The sequence below is a fragment of the Hemiscyllium ocellatum genome, chromosome 20 (assembly GCF_020745735.1).
Source record: "Hemiscyllium ocellatum isolate sHemOce1 chromosome 20, sHemOce1.pat.X.cur, whole genome shotgun sequence".
Taxonomy (NCBI): Eukaryota; Metazoa; Chordata; class Chondrichthyes; order Orectolobiformes; family Hemiscylliidae; genus Hemiscyllium; species Hemiscyllium ocellatum.
The window spans coordinates 39255090-39276864 of record NC_083420.1 but is presented as its reverse complement, the minus strand read 5'-3'; the positions used below and the strand labels follow the sequence as shown (position 1 = coordinate 39276864).

Below are 21775 nucleotides of genomic sequence, written 5' to 3'. Positions count from 1 at the left end.
ATCTATGCATGCATAGGTAAGCACATACAAACCCATAGACATAACCATGGACACACACTACTCGGTGGAAGACACTTGATAAATATCAAAAGCAAAAGCCTGGGCTGATCGTTCTCTGACGCAATCCCAAAGCTTTGACAATAATTCTAGAGCCACAAATACAGTCCAGCTGAAATCAGGTAAAAAGCACTTTTTAGAGGTTGCAGCTCTCTCATGTTCACATCAGACACTATATCACACACAGCATCGAAGGGCTTTACTTGAAGGACTCCTAATCATGCAAGAAGACTTTTATACTTCAATACTTATTTTTCACACACATTTTTCTTTTATTTTAGATTCAGAGACTCCGACTTCTGTTGACTGATAATGAGCTTGCAGACAAGAAGTAAGCAGAAATCAAAATATTTGATTTGGTCACTGGGGGATTCAATGACAGATTAAAGGGTGAAGCGAATGATCAATCTGTGTGAAGCTAAAACACCTCATCACCTTGGAGCCATTTTTGGATCTATATCCCCAGTTAACAATGGGGAAACATCATCAAGAAACCCATTCCAGACTGAGCCAAGGCTGGGCAGTTGAATAATTCTGGTGCTCAAATTCCAAGATGATATAAGAAGAGCAACCAAATGTAAAGTATTTCTGAAATAGGTTTTTAGAAAAATAGCAGTACAGCTTTCTCAACAACCTTTATTTAGCACCTTATTTTGCAAGGTTTGTGAAGGTTTGTAGCTCAGGTTGAGGTTTAGGGTGTAGGTTTGCTCACTGAGCTGTAGGTTTGATATCCAGATGGCTAGGTAACACCATCAGTGGTGACCTCCAAGTGAAGCGAAGCTGTTGTCTCCTGCTTTCTATTTATATGTTTGTCCTGGATGGGGTTCCTGGGGTTTGGTGATATTACAAAAAAATGAAACCAGACGGGACCAACACCCCACGATTCTACGGACTACCAAAAATCCATAAACCAGGAGCCCCCCCCCCAGACCCATAGTCTCACTATCTGAAACACCAACTTACAGACTGGCCAAAGAATTACATGCAAGACTGAAATACCTAGTAGAAGAGTCACAGCATTCCATCCAGGAATTCCTAAAAATCATCAAAAACGCCAAAATAGAGGAAGACGAAACAATTATCTCATTCGACGTAACAGCACTGTTCACCTCCATCAACATCGACCTTGCAAAGGAAACTTACTCCACTTTTAGAAGAGACCATCACACACACCCCAACCACCATCAATCACATTACCAATGAAAACATCATGAAGCTAGTGAATCTGTGCCTCACCATCCACTTAACCTTCAACAACATAATCTACAAACAAACCAACAGCACACCCATGAAATCTCCGCTATCAGGATTCATAGCAGAAGCAGTAATGCGAAGACTAGAACAAACAGCCCTACCAACCATCAAACCAAAAATCTGGGTCTGTTACATAAATGACACCTTTATCATCACAAAACGAAACAAGATAGAAGAGACATTTAACGTCATCAACGACACCCTCACAGGCATAAAGTTCACCAAGGAGGAAGAAACCGACAACAAACGTGCATTTCTGGACGTTACAGTCGAAAGAAAGGACAATGGAGAACTACAAACCTGCATATATAGAAAACCAACAAATACTGACCAAATACTTAACTACACCAGCAACCATCCCAACACACACAAACAAAGCTGTATCAGAACACTATTCCAATGAGCCACCACACACTGCAGCACAGATGAACTTTGGAAAAGAGAGGAGAACCACCTATACAACGTATTCAAGAAGAATGGATACTCAAAAAATACAGTCCACAGATTCTTCAAGAACAAACCACGACAAACAGACCAAACACAGCCAGAAACCCTAACCACCTTACCATACATCAAAGAAGTTTCAGAAATGACAGTCAGACGACTAAGACCCCTCGGAATCCTAGTAGCACACAAACCCACCAACACTATCAAACAAAAACTAATAAACTTAAAAGACCCAGTACAACCCATGGACAAAACCAATGTCATCTACAAAATTCCATGCAAGGACTGCCACAAACACTACTTAGGACAAACAGGAAGAAAGTTAGACACCAGGATACACGAACACCAGCTAGCCACAAAAAGACAGACCCTCTCTCCCTCATAGCACGACACACAGATGAAAAAAACCACCATTTGAACTGGGACAACACATCTATCCTGGGCCAGGCTAAGCAAAGACATGCCAGAGAATTCCTAGAGGCCTGGCACTCCAACCACAACGCCATAAACAAACACATAGATCTAGATACCATCTATCAACCCTTCAGAAAATGAATAGGAAATGACATCACCACAAACCCCAGAAAACCCATCCAGGAGAAAGAGAGAAATAGAAAGCAGGAGACAACAGCTTCGCTTCACTTGGAGGTCACCACTGATGATGTTACCTAGCCAGGCAATGAAACGTCTGGATATCAAACCTACAGCTCAGCGAGCAAACCTACACCCTAAGCCTTATTTTGTCCTTTTGGATATCTCAAAGTGTTTCATGTTGATTGAATTAAGCTTCAAAGGGCAGAAACTGTTTATGAAGGCAATCAGAGGAACTGTTTTATGCGCAGCACACATATATATGTGACCACTGCAACATATTTTATGTGATGCTTATTGAGGAAGAAACATTGGTGAAGTTTACTTGATGAACTCAATGCTCAAATAAAACTCTGAAATCATTTATATCCATCTTTGTCGGGCAGTCATAGAATAGGCTACTATTCCCAAGGAAGGAGGAAGGTGGAAACAAGAAGGAAACATAATTGCACATTGTGACACTTTGATTGTCTGTTTCTTGTTAATTTGTAGGTCAATACCAGACAGCAGAGAATCACAGAAACAACAGAAAGTGCTCAACTCAACCATCCTCAGATTATCTAAAAGCCTTAAACACCTCCAAGAGGAGAATAAAGCCTTGAAGGGTGACCTGGATAAAGCATGCCACAGCTCTTTTGCAACCAACACAGCCCAAGGTAGACATTGTGCAACATTTTATTGCAACACCCACCCTCCACTAAATGAGCTCTCAATTCCTGTTTAACCCTTTGGTTCAGTGCTTTGGCTGGTGTGAAAGATGTTCTCTAAACTTGTCAAGTTCAGTTACTTCAGTACAGCCCTGATAACCCGAAACGTTGATTCTCCTGCTCCTCGGATGCTGCCTGACCTATTGTGTTTTTCCAGCACCACACTCTCAACTCTAATCTCCAGCATCTGCAGTCCTCACTTTCGCCAAGTTTAGTTACAGTGAGCTTCCTTCCTTCACTTGTGCTGCCCATGTTGACTCAGCCATGCTGCACACTGTTGTGCAGATTTTGTTCTTGTTAAACAAGAATAGGCTTTCAAGTCTGCTTTGCCATTCAGTCAGATTATAATTCTATCTACTCACTTTGGTTCCATAACCCAAAGTGCCCTTGCTTAACAAGAACCTGGCAATTTTTATTTTATTGTTAACCTCTCGTGTTAACATTTCTTCCAAATTTTCAATTACCCTTTGTGTGAAGTGATGTTTCTAGACATCATACTTGAATGGCCTAGTTCTAATTTTGTAATTAGGTCCCTTTGTTCTAGACATCCCACAGGAGAAAATAGAAAACTTTCATAGAACTTACAGCACAGAAACAGACCATTGAGTACAACTCATCGATATCAATGCTTATGCTCTACAGCAGCCAAAGTACATTTCCCAATTTCAACCAAAGTACATTTCCCTATTTCTTCCTTCCTTGTGTAGATATGTAGATACCCTTAATTCAATCCATACAATTTGCATCAACCAGACTATGCATCATAGAGTACCATATTCTAACCACTCTTTCAGTGAAGAACCTCCAAAATTTCTGAATAGATAAATCAGTCTTAATATTAAAAGCCCTTACTCAGTCTCCTCTCCACATGGAACCTTCTCCCCGACATCAACTGCTTCCAAATTTGAAAGAGCCCCAATGATGTCATGTCTCAGTCCTCTCTTTTCTGAAGAAAATAGTCCCAAGTGTTACAGAGATGATACCAGAAGGAACAACCTATAATTATCAGGAAAGACTGAACAATCTAGGACTCTTTAGAAAATAGATTTTGATGGCTGACTAATCATCTTCATAATTTAAACCTTTTCGACTCAGTACCAGAGCTCAGTACAGCTGTAATTATTATACATTGTACTGTATCAAATTGAAATTTGCAATTTTCAATATTGAATGTATTCATATGTTTTTTGACATTCTTTTGCGGAGCTGGGACCAGGATAAGATCAATCATGATCATGTTAAATGACGGAGCGGACCAAGGGCTGAATTGTCTACTCCAGCTACTAATTCCTATGTTTGTCGCTCTTTAGTCCTGTAAATGTTTGTTAATGATGTCACACACCAGAAAGTATTTCTCTCTCTTTGTACCTGTTCTCTTTTAGGTTATAGTGAGTGGAGCAAACAGAGGCTGGTGAGAAGGCTTCTGGAGTTGGAGAAGGTGAGAGTAGCTTGGCTAAGGCTTCGGGGACATTAAGTGGGTTTAAAGGATCAGTTGTGTTACTGGTAGAAAGTGCTATCTGCCAGTCATACTGCTACTTTCTTGAATTTCCCAGAAAGCTGATGATCAGGAGCTAGCCAGCTCGCAATCCAGGACGAATAGTGGGGGTATTGAACAGAAGCACATGCAGGCTGGATTTGCTCTGGATCAAGTGCAGCAACAAGAGCAGCAGCAGGTCAAACAACAACAGGAGAATGGCCGTCTCCGTGAACTAGTAAAAAAGCTGAAGGAGGATCGCAGTCATCTGCAGAAAGAGCTGACCGCCAGGATGTGAGTATTGTGGAAAAAGGGAACCTGGAGCCCACACCACAGACCTGAGAACAATATTTGGGTTGTGACAATCCCAATATAGTACTTATGAGTGTTGTACTATCAAAGATGCCATTTTTTTCAGATGAGGCATTAAATCAAGATTCCATTCACCCTATCTGGTGCATCAGATGTAAAAGAGTCCATGGTTCTATTCAGAGATAAGAGAATGGGAATTCTCCACATGTCCTGACTGAAATAGCCGAGGAAGTCAGCGAACGATAGAAATAAATCTAATCTTTACTCAATCTAACATTCGCTTAAAGGGCAAAACCATATGAATATACAGCTCCTACTTCAACTGTACGGTTTCTGAGTGTTTATTTATGTCTGCTTATGAAAACCTTTCTCAAGCTTGTCGCCTGCACATAATTAAACATAATTGATATACAGTTAATACTGGGCAATATTTTTCCATCAACCAATACCTAAAGGAAACATCTGGTCAGAATGATATTAATGTGAGTTTACTGCGGACAAATTGTCTGCTTTGTTTCCTATAGTATTACTACACTCCAAAAAGTAACTCATTGGCTGCAAGCCAATTTGAGACAACCTGAGGCCATGTTACATGCTTTAGAAATGAAAGCTTTCTCTAAATACAATACAAGTGGTGAATTTATCCAAAAGAAGATGAATAGGGGTATATTGAAAAGCATTTATACATTCTGATTCTCAGTTCTGTGTTTGCTCTGTAGTACTGAAATTAATCAAGTAATTCAGGAAAAGACAGTGATGGAAAAGGAGCTGCACAGACTTAGAAAAACTCAAGCTGACAAGCCCCCAGAAGAATACAGGTTAGTGCACTCTTTCAAACAGTACATGTGGATCCTTCTATTTTATGATTTTTTTAAAAATTCATTTGTGGGGTATGTGAATCCTGCTGGCTAGGCCAACATTTGTCGCTCATCCCCAACAGTCCAGAGGAACATTAAGAGTCACCCACATTGGTGTAGATCTGGACTTAGATGTAGACCAGGTAACAAAGATGAATTTTCTTCCCTAAAAGATGGTAGCGAATCTGATAGGTCTTTACAATAATCAGCAGTGATCACATGTTCACCTGGTGAGATTTGAATCCATATCTCCAAAATACTAGACTGGGGTTTAGGATTATTAGTTTTGTGACATTATCACCACACCAATGTCTCCAATTAATGAATTCCTAATAATTAATGGTTCTGTTCGCCGAGCTGGAAATTTTTGTTGCAAACGTTTCGTCCCCTGGCTAGGAGACATCATCAGTGCTGTGGAGCCTCCTGCGAAGCGCTTCTTTGATGTTTCTTCCGGCATTTATAGTGGTCTGTCCTTGCCGCTTCCGGGTGTCAGTTTCAGCTGTTTCAGCATTCATCCACAAATTCCATCAACAGACACATCGACCTGGACCCAATATACCAATCACTACAGCAGACAGCTGAAACTGACACCCGGAAGCGGCAAGGACAGACCACTATAAATGCTGGAAGAAACATCAAAGAAGCGCTTCGCAGGAGGCTCCACAGCACTGATGATGTCTCCTAGCCAGGGGACGAAACGTTTGCAACAAAAACTTCCAGCTCGGCGAACAGAACCACTACAACAAGCACCCGAGCTACAAATCTTCGCACAAACTTTGAATCCTAATAATTAAGTTTATTCAACCAGAAGCACCTGTTGGGAACATAGAAGTTGTTCAATGTAAAATCCATCCTACTCTCTTAACAGTCTCATGATACAATCTGTAGAATCATAAAGCATAAAAGGAGGCTGTTTGGCTTATCACACCAGATTTGATTCCAATTTGCCTCAGTTCCCTGTTCTTTCTCCATAACGTAAGTTGTTTAGAAATTTCTTTGAAAGTTATTAATAAATCTACTTTCACCAGCTATTTAGGTATTGCAGATCATCATAATTCAATGTGTAAAAATACTCTTCTCATCTCCCTACTGCTTCTGGTTGTGAATTAATGGCAGCAGCCAATCTCTGTGAATTAGTCTGCAACAGACCAAGATACGTGGTGAGGAAAACTCCAGTAGTGGAGAGCTTTGAGAACCATTGATCCAAAGTGACTGGTTATCCCAATTATGTGACACATTCATATATTATTATTTTGAAATTATTTATTCTATATTCCAAAACATTATTTTCTGAAAGAAACCATTGAAAGAGTCAAAACCACCTGTTTCCACCATCATATGTTCCTAACAATCTCGCTTATTCACCTAGATGCTTAATCCTGTTTGGAGTGCACTTAAACCATGCTTTTAGATCATCGTCCAAGTTCTATTCCCTAATGAAGTGCTAAACCAAAATGATGATCTATGCAAGCATGGTTAGAGAAATTCAGCTGACACAGTGACCAAAGCCAGCTCACTTCATAAATATGACGGAACAAAGCCAAACATCTAGTCCCCTAACATCTGGGTGTTGCAGTATTATAAAAAGATTATGAAATAATCTTCATCCGAGGGCCGCTTGTGGACAAGTAAAAGGAGTTAGCTTAATGGTAATCCAGAGATACAGTAGGCCTGAGATTTCCATCACTCATTGAATGTTAGATTTTAATCTTTGACTGTGAAAGGGGTGAAAATTTGATCTGTCATGTGCTGCAGGAGGGAAATCCGCTCCCTGACAGAAAAAATAACACAACTGGAAGCAGAGCTGGAAGAGCATCGGAGAGTGAAACTGCACTGCAGTCACATTGATGAGGTAATTCGGAATGAGATTAGCAACTCCATCAGTGATGGTGGGAGTGTGATAGTTGTCAGAAAAAAAAAATCGCTTTTTTTATGACCACAGGTTGTTCCAAAGTGCTTTGTAGCCAATGAAGAATTTTTGAATAATATAATTTGGTAAGACAGAAATAATTAAATATTCTGTCAGAAACATTCAGAATTTAGAATTAAAATTTAGAATTAAATCTATGACACATGGATCCTTTCTTACTCTTCCTAAAGGCCTCCCTCTGCTGGTATGCATATTTGGTAGACTGAAGTGGACAAAATTATCAAAGTATTTTCAATGCTCAATGAAGTATAATCAGTGTTATAAGCTTGGAAATATGGCAGTGTAGAAGATGTCCACGGAGTAACTCAACTCACAGCCCGTGTTGTCATAAATCTCAGCATCATTAATTCTGATGCACAAAAATGGGAGAAAGAGAGAGACAGAGGGAGAGAGACAGAGAAAGAGACTAAGAAAAGAATGGCTCTACAGGAGCTCCTCAGAGTAGTGTCCTAGGCCCAACCACCTTCAGCTGCTTCATCAACAAATTTCCCTCCACCATAAGGTCAGAAGTGGGGATGTTCACTAATGATTGCATAATGTTCAGCACCATTTGTGACTCCTCAGATAATGAAGTAGTCCATGTACAAATGTAGCAAGACCAGATGATATACAGTTTTGGGCTGACAAGTGGCAAATAACATTTATGTCACACAAGTGCCACCAACGACCATCTCTAACAGGAGGGAATCGAACCATTGCCCCTTGGCATCACCATCATCAATCTATGCTTTCAGCATCTGAGGTTACCATTGGCCAGAAACTGAACTGGACTAGCGAAACAAGCAAAGTTACTACAAGAGCAAGTCCATGGCTAGGAATCCTGTAGTGAATAATTTACCTCAAAACCTGTTAACTACCTCCAAGGCTCAAGTCAGGGTGAGGTGGAATACTTCCCACTTGACTAGATGAGGGCTGCTCTACCAACACTTGAAATGCTTGAACCTGTCTAGGAAAATGCAGTCTGTTTGATTGGCACCACAATAGCAAACATTCACTCTCATCACCATCACCAATACTCAGCTGCAGTGTGTACCATCTACCCTAAATGAACTGCAGAATATTACCAAGGCTCCTTAGACAGCATCTTCCAAACCTTGTCCTCACCTTCCACCTTCCACCTCCCCCCCACCCCAACCTCTGGATACATCATATCATCCTCCACCATTTCTGCTACCTACAAACAGACCCCACCACCAGAGATATATTTCGCTCCCCACCCCATCTGCATTCCATAAAGACCATTCCCTCCGTGACTCTTTTGTCAGGTCCACACCTGCCCACCAATTCACCCTTCCATCCCAGCACCATCCCCTGCCACTGCAAGAATTGCAAAACCTGTGCCCACACCTCACCTCTGCCCAAGGCCCCAAAGGAGCTTTCCACATCCATCGTAGATTTACCTGCACTTTTACACACGTCATTTACTGTATCCGTTGATCCCGTTGCGTTCTCCTCTACATTGGGGAGACAGGATGCCTACTTGCAGAATGTTTCAGAGAACATCTCTAGGACACATGCACAAAGCAACCCCACTGCCCCGTGGCTGAACACTTCAACTTCCCCTGCCTCTCTGCCAAAGACATGCAGGTGCTGGGCCTCCTCAATCGACAAACCCTAACCAACCGACGCCTAGAGGAAGAACACCTCATCTTCCGCTTGGGACCCTCCAATCACATGGGATTAATGTGGATTTCACCAATTTGCTCATTTCCCCTTCCCCCACCTTATCCCAGAACCAACCTTCTAATTCGGCACTGCCCTCATGACTTGTCCATCTTCCTTCCTACCTATCCACTCCACCCTCCTCTCCAACCTGTCACCATTACCCCCACCTCCATTTAGCTCACACTCTTAGCCACCTTGCCCCCCCCCCGCAACCCCAACCCCCTCCCATTTATCTCTCTACCCCCCCCCCCCCCTTTACTCACAAGCCTCATTCCTGATGAAGGGCTTATGCCCAAAAGGGATTATCCTGCTCCTCGGATGCTGCCTGACCTATTGTGCTTTTCTAGCATCACACTCTCAACTCTTCCAAACCTACGACCACTACCATCTAGAAGGACAAAAGTAGCAGCTATATGGGAATACCACCACCTGAAATTTCCACCACTAGGCCACTCACCATCCTGACTTCAAAGTACAGCACTGTTTTTTCAGTGGGTCACTGGGTCAAAATCCTGGAACTCCCTATCTAATGGCATTGTGGGTCTACATATACCAAATGGACTAAAGCAGTTCAGGAGACACCACCACCTTCGGAAGAGTGACCAGGGATAGCCAATAAATGCTGGCCTACCAGGCGATGCCTAGTTCCAATTATTGAATAAAGAAAATGACTAGGCTGGATGGTAATGGTTTGCACAGCAGTCTGCCTTCATAAAAATGATACACCACCTTCTAAAGCTTTTAGATATCTAATGTCAGGTTTTTTTCCTGTGGAGGAGTTGTCTTGCAAAAAACATAAACACAGACGTGTGCACCATCAAACATGACACTGAACTTTCTACGTCATTGATATTGCAAAAATGGCTCTCATAATCTGTGGACATTAACAATGTTACTCTCCTACAGATAGACAGCACAAGCAATCAATCCATTCTAGGTTTGGCCAGGAATCACCGGTCTACACAGACCACTTCTGTTGGTTATAATGAGCAGAAACAGAAATATGACAGCGAACAAGCTGCAAAAACAATCCAGAAGCACTGGCGCAGATATCAAAGTCAGGTATGGAATGATCAGAGATAGGGTTGTGGGAGGGTGTAGTTAAAGTGAGGGTTTTAATTTGATCCAATCAAAACCACAACCTATATTTAAGTCGTGCTATTGATGTAGTTAAACATTCATTTCACAGAACTGTTTACAAGATTTGACACATAAGGAGATATTTGGAAAAATAATCAAAAGCATAGTCCAGGAAGTAGATGTTAAGAATGACTTAAAGGAAGAATGAGGTAGGGCAGTGAAGAGATTTAGTGAGGGAGTTCTAGAGTATAGGGCTTTGGTAGCTAAATAAATGGCTGCTAATACAGAAGCAATAAATTCAGCAATGCTCAAGAATCAAGAATCGGAGGATTGCAGATACTCAGATTGGAGATGAGGGAAGCAGTGGAGTAGGGTAAGGTCATTAGAGTTTTGAAAATGGGGATAAGAATTTTAAATCTCTAGCTAATAGGGAGCAAAAATAGGTCAATGAGTACAGCTGTTATGGGACAACAGGTTTGATGTAAATTAAGATATGGGACAGTACAATGTTGTTATTGGAACATACTTTGGTTAAAATTCAGGGCATATTATTGTGCTAAAAAGCCGTAGATCACATGGTTCATTTCCATGTTGCATTGTGAGCTCAACATGAAGCTGCATCCACCTATTAAAAGGTAACTGATTAGTATGCAACTTCACAGTCACAACCTAACATCCTATAAGGAGGAGAATGATGGATGCCAAACATGATGATTGAAAGAAAATGTTTTCAGACTTTAGTTGTTGCTCAATTGAAATCGCTAAGATATTTGGGTAAGAGTATTATGTAGAACAAAGCATGTAAATAAAATTAAGGCAAGATCAATCATAATCAATTTGGATGGCAGAACAGGCTCAAGGGGCTGATTGGCCTACTCTTGTTCCTGTGATTCTTGATGGAGAATGATGTACAAAAAACAAAAATGTTTGGGAATATAATTCCAAAATGTTTGCAAACAGTTTGAAAATGTTCCCAAAAAAATTGTACTAATGATTGTTTCTTTGTGGAGTGAAAGGAAAGCTCGAATGGCTTGCCATGTATCTCAGAAACATTTCAAATCACTTCATATATAATCAGTGACTAAGAACTGAACTTACCATTCAGTCAAAAATGAGGGTGCCAACTATTTTAGGCATAGCAGGTCCTATAAACAACAATGAGAAATGGGATGTGGAGGCACAGATTTCACCTGAGTGAAAAGAATGGTGGAACAGGTACAGGGATTTGAATTAGGATATGAATGAGTACAATCTCCGCTATTCTTCAGAAATGTCTTTTAAAGTTCCCCTGTACTACCAGAGCAAGCACAATTGGCTTCATTATAGGATCTACCTCTATAATGTAACCTCCAACAATGTAGCATTCTGTCAGCGTTTCCGTATGAACTGAGGTTCTGTGTTTTCAAATATCTGAAGAAGAGATTGAACCCATAACATTTAGACTGGAGAGATGAGATTGCTCATTTTGATTGATAATAAAGCACTTCAATTATAACAGGGCTTCTCTGGATGTTCTCTATCAATATTAATAGCTGGTTCTTTTTTGTAATGCTGGAGAACGTTGTGGGAAAAGTTAGTCTTGACTACTTTTGAGTATTCCTGTTTCAGTGATAGTTATCAATACAATGGGGGGGGCACAGTTCTAGTTGACATCCTAATTGATTTTTGTGAAAGGGGAACTGTCTGTCATTTAATAAAAAGGAAGTATTTTTGGGAAGTTGCAGCTTCTGAGGTTTCATCAATTTCATATAATTATACATTTCAATAATTTCTTCTTTTCTCCTAAATAGAAAGAAGATTCAGACCTAAATGAGGTATGTTTGACCCCATGTAAAGTACAAAATAATATTTTCATGTCATTAAATTAGGAATTAAGTAAATGTTAAGACTGTGAAACTTCAAGACTCAAAACCTTAAGGTTTCCTTTGATCTGCTGCCTTTTTACCTGTTATATTCTGACACGATGAAACTAACAGATAACACATATTACCAGATCCCTCACATTACTCTGAACTCAATGTCAATGTCTCATCAGGTTTCATGATGAAGCCCCAGTGGGTAGCCCCACTGAGCCATGGAAGGTCAGTCTGATCCTATATCCAACTGAGCATCTAATCTAAACCTTGTTTCAACACAGAGACACCAAATGGAATCCAAATGTTCCCTACATGGAGAAGAGGTCTCAAGACATTGTCCTTCAACCCTTATTAACTACTTCAATCTGCAATACTTGTACTCTTAATCACTGATGGTGTTAGTTTTACAGAATCCAAGAAATCTAAAATGGATATTTAGTTTTGTAAATGATTCTTTTCAAGTAAAGAAAACAATATATACTTGGTCTAGAGAGGTAGTATTCCCAGGTAACATAGATGAATTCACATGTTTTTTTTAAAATGAAAGAAATCTTTGTAAAGTCCAAGGATAAAACCAGTCAAACAGCTGACATCAGATCTACTTTACAGTGAGAAAGGTGAACTTGTTTGCCCCTCAAGGCTAGTTGAACTTCTTTTGCATCTTCAAAGAGCAGTTATAGAGTCATTGAGTCATACAGCATGGAAACAGACCCTTCGGTCCAACCCGTCCATGCCGACCAGATATCTCAAACCAATCTAGTCCCACCTGCCAGCACCCGGCACATATCCCTCCAAACCCTTCCTATTCATATACCCATCCAAATGCCTCTTAAATGTTGCAATTGTACCAGCCTCGACCACTTCCTCTGGCAACTCATTCATTACACGTACCACCCTCTGTGTGAAAAAGTTGCCCTGTAGATCTCTTTTATATCTTTCCCCTCTCACCCAAAACCTATGCCCTTCAGTTCTGGACTCTCCGACCCCAGGGAAAAGACTTTGTCTATTTACTCTAACCACAACCCTCATAATTTTGTAAACCTCTATTAGGTCACCCCTCAGCCTCCGACACTCCAGGGAAAACAGCCCTAGCCTGTTCAGCCTCTCGCTATAGCTCAAATCCTCCACCCTGGCAACATCCTTGTAAGTCTTTTCTGAACCCTTTCAAGTTTCACAACATCTTTCCGATAGGAATGGGGACCAGACTTACATACAATATTCCAACAGTGGCCTAACCAATGTCCTGTACAGCCATAGCATGACCTCCCAACTCCTGTACTCAATACTCTGACCAATAAAGAAAAGCATACCAAATGCCTTCTTCACTATCCTATCTACCTGCACTCCAAAGTCTCTTTGTTCCGCAATACTCCCTAGGACCTTATCATTAAGTGTATAAGTCCTGCTAAGATTTGCTTTCTCAAAATGCAGCACCTCACATTTGTCTGAATTAAACTCCATCTGCCACTTCTCAGCCCATTGGCCCATCTGGTCAAGATCCTGTTGTAATCTGAGGTAACCCTCTTTCGCTGTCCAGTACACCTCCAATTTTGGTGTCATCAGCAAACTTGTTAACTGTACCTCTTATGCTTGCATCCAAATCATTTATGTAAATGACAAAAAGTAGAGGACCCAGCACCAATCTTGTGGCACTCCACTGGTCACAGGCCTCCAGTCTGAAAAAGAACCCTCCACCACCACCCTCTGTCTTCTACCTTTGAGCCAGTTCTGTATCCAAATGGCTAGTTCTCCCTGTATTCCGTAAGATCTAACCTTGCTAATCCGTCTTCCATGGGGAACCTTGTCGAACGCCTTACTAAAGTCCATATAGATCACATCTATCGCTCTGCCCTCATCAATCCTCTTTGTTACTTACTCAAAAAACTCAATCAAGTTCGTGAGACATGATTTCCCATGCACAAAGCCATGTTGACGATCCCTAATCAGTCCTTGCCTTTCCAAATACATGTACATCCTATCCCTCAGGATTCCTTGCAACAACTTGCCCAACACCAACGTCAAGCTCACTGGTCTATAGTTCCCTGGCTTGTCCTTACCACCTTTCTTCAACAGTGGCACCACGTTAGCCAACCTCCAGTCTTCTGGCATCTCACCTGTGACTATCAATGATACAAATATCTCAGCAAGCAGCCCAGCAATCACTTTTCTCGCTTCCCACAGAGTTCTAAGGTACACCTGATCAGGTCCTGGGGATTTATCCACCTTTATGCGTTCCAAGACATCCAGCACTTCCTCCTCTGTAATCTGGACATTTTGCAAGGTGTCACCACGTATTTCCCTACAGTCTATATGTTCCATAACCTTTTCTACAGTAAATACTGATGCAAAATATTCGTTTAGTATCTGCCCCCATTTTCAGTGGCTCCACATAAAGGCCGCCTTGTTGATCTTTGAGGGGCCCTATTCTCTCCCTAGTTACCCTTTTGTCCTTAATGTATTTGTAAAAACCCTTTGGATTCTCCTTAATTTCTATTTGCCAAAGCTATCTCATGTCCCCTTTTTGTGCTCCTGATTTCCCTCTTAAGTATACTCCTACTGCCTTTATACTCTTCTAAGGATTCACTCAATCTATCCTGTCTATACCTTACATAAACTTCCTTCTTTTCCTTAACCAAACCTTCAATTTCTTTAATCATTCAGCATTCCCTATACCTACTAACCTTTCCTTTCACCCTAACAGGAATATACTTTCTCTGGATTCTCATTATGTCAATTCTGAAGGCTTCCCAGTGAACATCTGCCCCCAATCAGCTTTTGAAAGTTCTTACCTAATACCGTCAAAATTTGTCCTTCTCCAATTTAGAACTTCAACTTTTAAATCTTGACTTATACTTCCAATTAAAAATACCTTTATCTTCCCAAAAACAATGCACAGAAGTTTCAATCTAATTAAACAAGGGTTACAGAACAAAGGAAGAATATGGAGTTAAGATATGGATCAGCCTTTACCTATATGAATTACAGCAGAGCAATATCTAAGGGCTGAAAGGCTTTCTTCTGTTCCTATGTAAAATTCGAGTGTTTTAAAACCAAAGGTAGAACTTGTTATATCAATATGTTTAAACATTCATGTTAAAGAACGAAAATGAAATCACAGCTTTATTTCTTGGACAGAACAGGAAGCTTTATTCTGCAGCTGACCTAAGCTTTATGCACGGTGCTAGTGCTCTAAACCAACAGTCGTTCATCAAAAATGGAAGTGTTCTTTTCTACAGCATCAAAACAATGTCCAAGATGAAGGAAGCAGATTATCTATTAAAAGCATTCATGCTGGAAATTCTGTACAGTCCTGTTTAAAAGGAAGTCTGGAATCAAACTTTTCTGGAATAAATGTTTTGCCCTTCTGATTGTACCTAGACAATTACTATGATTCAAGCATCAGCACGAGGACATTTTGCACGGAAGAAGCTTGAGAGCACATATTCTGTAGGTATAAAGAAAATGTCCTTTGCTTCCCCTCAGCAGAAGAAGGTAGTTACCAAAATCTTTCAAGAATTTGGAGATCTTACTGCGTTAATTATCCCTAGTTATCTGAGGAGAACATTATCATTGTTCCAGAGCTATTCATAAGTATAAAATCTAAAGGAATTAATGTTGACTTTGTTTACAAATTCCAAAGAAAAATAAGTTGTAATCACAATTCAGGATTATCCAAAGCACATTGTGACCAGTGCCCATAGCTGCCAATTTGTGCACAACAGTGTCCCATACACAGCAAGTGAATGAATGACCATATCAACTTGTTATTGATGGTAATGATCAGGAGAAGATAGTCTTGGAATAAAGTAATGTAAGTTTTGTCCACCTGAGCAGATGTACAGGACCTAATTTTAATGTCTGAAAGTTCAGCATTCTCAGTTTTCAACTGATGTGCAGCTAGATTTTGCCTTCAAATCCTGAATGGGATTGAACTCATTACCTTCTGCCTCTGAGGCTTAGGCTTTCATATTAGATTCTACCCTGTTTTGGACTAAAATATAAGTTTCTTACTTGAATGATACAAAATTTAGCAGCATTGTAAACCATGAGGAGCATAATGTGGAACTTGTAGACAAGTTGGTGAAGTGAGCAGACAGGTGGCAGATGAGTTCCAATGCAGGAACGTGTGATGTAATGCATTTTGGCAGAAAAAACATTGAAAGACAGTATAAAATAGGGGTGGAGGAGCAATGGGATTTGGGTGTGTGTTTGCACAAATCATTGAAAGTGGCAGGACAGGTAGAGAGAGTGGTAAGTAAAGCTTAAATTACCCTTGGCTTTATTAATAGGATGTAGAGTACAAGAGCAAGGAGGTGATATTGAACTTTTTAAGGCACTTGTTAGACCTCAGCTGGAGTACTGTATACACTTTTGGGTGCCACATTATAGATAGGATTGAATTGGAAAGAGTGCAGAAGCAGTTTACAAGAATGGTTCCTGAAATGAGGAACTTCAGTTATGAGGATAGATTGAAGAAGTTGAGACTGTTCTTCTTGGTGAAAATAAGTCTTAGAGGAAATTCATTTGGCGTTTTCAATATCACGAATATACTGGATAGAGCGGATAGGGAGAAATTGTTCCCACTTAGAGTCATGGAGATGTACAGCACGGAAACAGACCCTTCGGCACAACTCATCCATGCTGACCAGATATCCTAACCTAGTCTAGCCTCATTTGCCAGCACTTGACCCATATCACTCTAAACCCTTTCTATTCATATACCCGTCATGATGCTTTTTAAATGTTGTAACTGTACCAGCCTCCACCACTTCCTCTGGCAGCTCATTTCATACATGCACCACACTCTGCGTGAAAAAGCTGCTTCCGAGATCCCTTTTATATCTTTCCCCTCTCATCCTAAACCTATGCCCTCTCGTTCTGGACCCAGGGAAAACACTATGTCTATTTATCGTATCCATGCCCCTCAGCTTCTGCCGCTCCAGGGAAAACTGCCCAGCCCATTCAGACTCTCCCTGTCACTCAAATCTTGCAACCCTGGCAACATCGTTGTAAATCTCTTCTGAACCCTTTCAAGTTTCACAACATTCTTCTGATAGGAAGGAGACCAGAATTGCATGCAATATTCTGAATGTGGCTGAACCAATGTCCTATATAGCCACAATATGACCTCCCAACTCTTTTACAAAGGCAACAAGAATAAGATGACATAGATTTAAAGTGATCTGCAAAAGAAGCAAGGTTGATTTGAGGAAAAGCTTTTTCACTCAGCAAGGAGCTGGGATGTGGAATGCACTGCCTGTAAGTGTGGTAAAGGCAGGTTCAACTGAGGCATTAAAGAGGGCATCGGTTGATAATTTGAAAAAAAGAATTCTACAAGAATATGGGGGTAAAGCAGAAAATTGGCATTAGGTAATGATGCTAGTTTAACACCAGTGCAGGATGATGGGCCAAACAGTCTCCTTTGACACCACAACACTTCAGTGATTCTGTGAAAGTCCGAACCTTAACATTAAATATTGGAAAAATATTTCCATTTGTAAGGGAGACCGAAACTATTGGCCATAAATGTAATCACATATAAATCCTTTAGAAAATTCAGGACAAATTTTATGACTGAAGAGTTGGAAGAATGGAATCTGTTAACATAAGTAGTAGTTGAGGCAAATAGTACATATTATGAACACTATTTTATATGTGTTTTTATATTGGTATTATAATTTATTCCAGAATTCTCAAGTTTCTTACAGAAACAATATTCAGAAACAATTCCCAGAAGAAGATGAGAGGAATGAGGCTGTTTCTGTCATCCAGTCCTCCTTCAGGGCTCATCTGGCTCGGATGCAATACCTCAGAGAGAAGTAAGGGTTGGGATTTGTTGAAAATTGGTCTGTTAAGTTTTCAGGAATATAGTTTCGATGTACTGTTCTCTCCTGTTGTCATGTATTGTTAGCTGTTAGTCCCTACAACAAAGATGTTTCTTTACCAGATCGAAAGATTTGTGTGAGCACTTGGAGAAACCTGTCTAATTTTTTTTTGTCATGTTCCTGGCCCCAAACCTTGCAGTGCAGCTGAACATTGGCCCAGAGGTATATGTATACTTCTAATCCATTGAACTTTCTTGCCCAGTACAGAGGTCTGATTGTGGAGACGTGAAGCCGTAGAGAACAGTTATTCTTTTACAGTTTATTTTTGTAAATAAATACAGTGAGAATGGTTGAAAGAGAAAGGCAGGCAGGATGAGACTTGTAAAAAAAGTTCATTCATGAAACAAACAAATCTCCAGTTACAAATGATATTTGTTATGGAGAACTCAGAGGGAGGACATTAGTAAAAGCATTGACACTTGTGGTAAATGAGCTACTTGAAACTTATAAAATAGGATAATACAGTATTGTGAGCATGTCAGGTATACGTAGGTCAAACTATGTGTTTAAAAAATGCATTTGCCATTAGAAGTGAACTTGATTATTATTTTTACAATAATATCTTGGTAAACAGCAGGTTTCAAAGGGGAAGATCCCAAACTCCTGCACATGGCAAGCCCTACAATACTGTATCCTTTGACTTCCAAAAACCATTTGACAAATTTCCACACATAAAGCTTCTTTTTTGTTAAGCTTTTACATGTGAATATTCAAGATAAATTGCAGAAAAGAACAAGAATCTGCCTGAAATTTAGAAAACAAAAATAGTCATTAGAGGAGTTATGTTTAGGTTTGGGAAGTATTGAGTAAGGTATTTGAGGAATCATTACTGAGCTTTCAAAATTCACATCAATTATTTGAAAACCAAAATAAAAAAGAGAGATTGTCAAATCTGCACAATTACTAAGTAGGAGGAGCAATGGAATTGGAAGAGGCAACTCTATTACTGAATAAACTAGAACCAAGCAGAGAAGTGGCAAATGAAACTTACTGATTGTCAACTGGAAGCAAAAATGGTATTGATGAAAGTGAAAAAGGTATTTCATTGCCAAACAATAGATTATAATTAAGAGTAAGTGGTCAAACTATGCTATATTTGGTTGCATGAGACACAAAAAATAATTCATGTGCTGGAGACAGGTCACATAAGAGCCATGAGGCTGACCTTTGTTTCAAAGTCTGAATTATCAGGGAAGAATGAAGATCTTCCAGCCTTAAAATGGGCCATTGGGTGGTGAACTTAGAGGTCCACAAGATAACAAAAGGCATTTTTCTTAATACAAAAGTTGACAGAATAGACCAAATGATACATACGATTGGTATCTGGAAGTTTTAACTAGCATTGAGTGATCAACATTTTTCATGGATTTCAGCATAATGGAGGTGGAAACACAGGCATGACTTAAGAAATTGTTGAATGCAATGATTGAACTTTAGACTTTTTCTTGTAAGTACTAAGTAAGACAAATTAACTGAGCTATCTTAATCATAATTATCTGGGGAGCAATATGAACTCCTCTCTCATTCATGTTGACCTTCAAGATCAGGAATTAAATAGTCAAAGTACTGAAACTACCTTCTAGCATTATCTGTTGTGTTCAAAATCTGGAAAATCTAGAAGTAAGTTGCAGTTTTCTTATGTTTTATCTGTGTCCTTCATAGTGCTGAGCAAAAGAAATCTCCATGTGCTAGAAACACAGAAGAGACCACAATTAGAGTGAATAAATCCAGCAATGTCCAGCCATGGTCAAAGTATTCTGGTAGGTATAGAAATCTTCTGACTTGTCGGCAAGCAACCATTCTTCCACCAAAGCTAGGTGAATTTGTGACATAGTAAAACTCCTCACCAGCTTTTACCTATCCTACACTTATGGATTTCATAATAAAAGCCAACTGCAATAGTCACACTAGTTCCACCAGCTAAAATTAAGATTTGACTGTCGTTATTCTTTACAGCAAGGTCGTTTAAGCCTGAAGGGACATCAAGGGGTAAGGGGTTACAGCAGGAAAATGGAGTTGAGGTTGAAGATCAGTCATGATCTGTTTGAATGTCAGAATAAGGTCGAGGGACGGAGCAGCCTATTCATCTTTTTATTTCTTAAATTTGTTATGTCCTATATGATGATGTAGATTTAACGCAGGCTAGGAATTTTACCAAAATTCTCAAGAATTTAAGAAAGTGACAGTCTTCACACAATGTTAGCTACGATTTCAGCAGGACTCCCTGGTCCTGTTCAAATACCCAACAAATCCTTTGCATCCAAGTGAACAGAAAGAGATCAAATAACCTCTCATTGCAAAAGACTACATCTCCAACAGTGCAATCATCTCTCATTGCTGAACTGAAGCGATAGCATAGGTTATGTGTGCAGGATTTTCATGTAGTTTGAACCCATCACTCTCAAAATGCCAAAGTTAAACTCAGCCAACTAAACTTCATTAACCATTATAATTTCTTTATTTCCATTCCTGTCATTCCTATTAGTACCTATGTTAGACTTTCTTGAGTCAAATCAAAATAACTACTCCCTCACTTGCCACCAATTTCTTCTGGTTGGAGATCAAATTCCTTAATTAACCAATTTAGCCAAACAAAATTGGTTGGAAAGTAAAATACTGCAGATACTGGAAAACTGAAATGAAAACAAAATAATGCTGAAAATACTGAGTGGATGTGGAGCATCTATGAAGAACAAAATAGTTGATGCTTCAAGTCTATGATCCCTGTCAAACATTTTGACGAGTTCATTAAGCAGAAACATTATCTATTTTTCTCTCTCCAAAGAAGCTGCCACACCTGCTGTTTAGATAGAGTTGATTCAATTTGTCTTGTCTCAGTACTCTAGTTCAAGTAACTTGCACATCATACAACTTTGATTCACAACTTAAATGATTGAAGAAGATACCAAAATAGAGAGGTTATATTTATCAAGAACTGAAGAACAGCCTGAAGCTGTTTGCTCAAAAAAGAGAAAGATGATAGATGCCTGTAAGATTGATATTTCCCCTTGACATTTGAACTTGTGGGTAATATTAAAACAGGGGCCATAAAAAATGAATCAGACTAGGTATATTCCAAGAAAGGCCAAGGATAAATTAACTACAGCCAGGCTCCCTGAATAGTCAAATGAAAGAGAATATGACGAATCAAAAACATTACAAGTGTGTGATGTCAAGTGAATTCTTTGACCAGTAAACTGGCAGGGATAGAAAATGAGAATCGAGTTGCAGGTGAACATAAAATGAAAGCCAAAACATTTCTACCAACATGTTATGTTGAGGTTGTACAGAGCGTTGGTGACACCTCTTCTGGAATACTGTGTCCAGTCCTGCTCACCCAGTTATAGGAAGGATATTATCAAGCTGGAGAAGGTTCAAAAGAGATTTGCCAGGATGTTGCCAGGTGTAGAAGGTTCAAATTATAAAGAAAGGCTGGGACTTTTTTTTCACTGGAGTGTAGGAGATTGAGAAGTGACCTGATAGATGTTTATAAAATAACGAGAGGTAGTGATAGAGTTGATGGTAGTTGTCTTTTCCGTGAGTGGGGGAATTTCAGAACTAGGGTTTAGGGTGAGATATGAGAGATTTAAAAAGACATGATGGATATTTTTTACACAGAGGGGTATGTATGAGGAATGAAGTTCTCTGAGGGCATGGGGG

The 21775-nt window shown here is 39.8% G+C and overlaps 1 protein-coding gene across 1 annotated transcript in view; it reads left to right on the top strand.

Annotated features, from left to right (window-relative positions):
- The window catches only part of iqce (IQ motif containing E), a 67312-nt gene that overhangs the window by 33922 nt on the left and 11615 nt on the right, over positions 1 to 21775 (top strand). Inside the window, exons 11-21 of the mRNA XM_060840778.1 lie at positions 339 to 388; positions 2842 to 3005; positions 4439 to 4494; positions 4610 to 4824; positions 5562 to 5660; positions 7455 to 7551; positions 10201 to 10356; positions 12165 to 12188; positions 15609 to 15677; positions 17919 to 18049; positions 19778 to 19875. Coding sequence (XP_060696761.1) covers positions 339 to 388; positions 2842 to 3005; positions 4439 to 4494; positions 4610 to 4824; positions 5562 to 5660; positions 7455 to 7551; positions 10201 to 10356; positions 12165 to 12188; positions 15609 to 15677; positions 17919 to 18049; positions 19778 to 19875 — 1159 coding nt within the window. The remainder of the gene's footprint in view (positions 1 to 338; positions 389 to 2841; positions 3006 to 4438; positions 4495 to 4609; positions 4825 to 5561; positions 5661 to 7454; positions 7552 to 10200; positions 10357 to 12164; positions 12189 to 15608; positions 15678 to 17918; positions 18050 to 19777; positions 19876 to 21775) is intronic.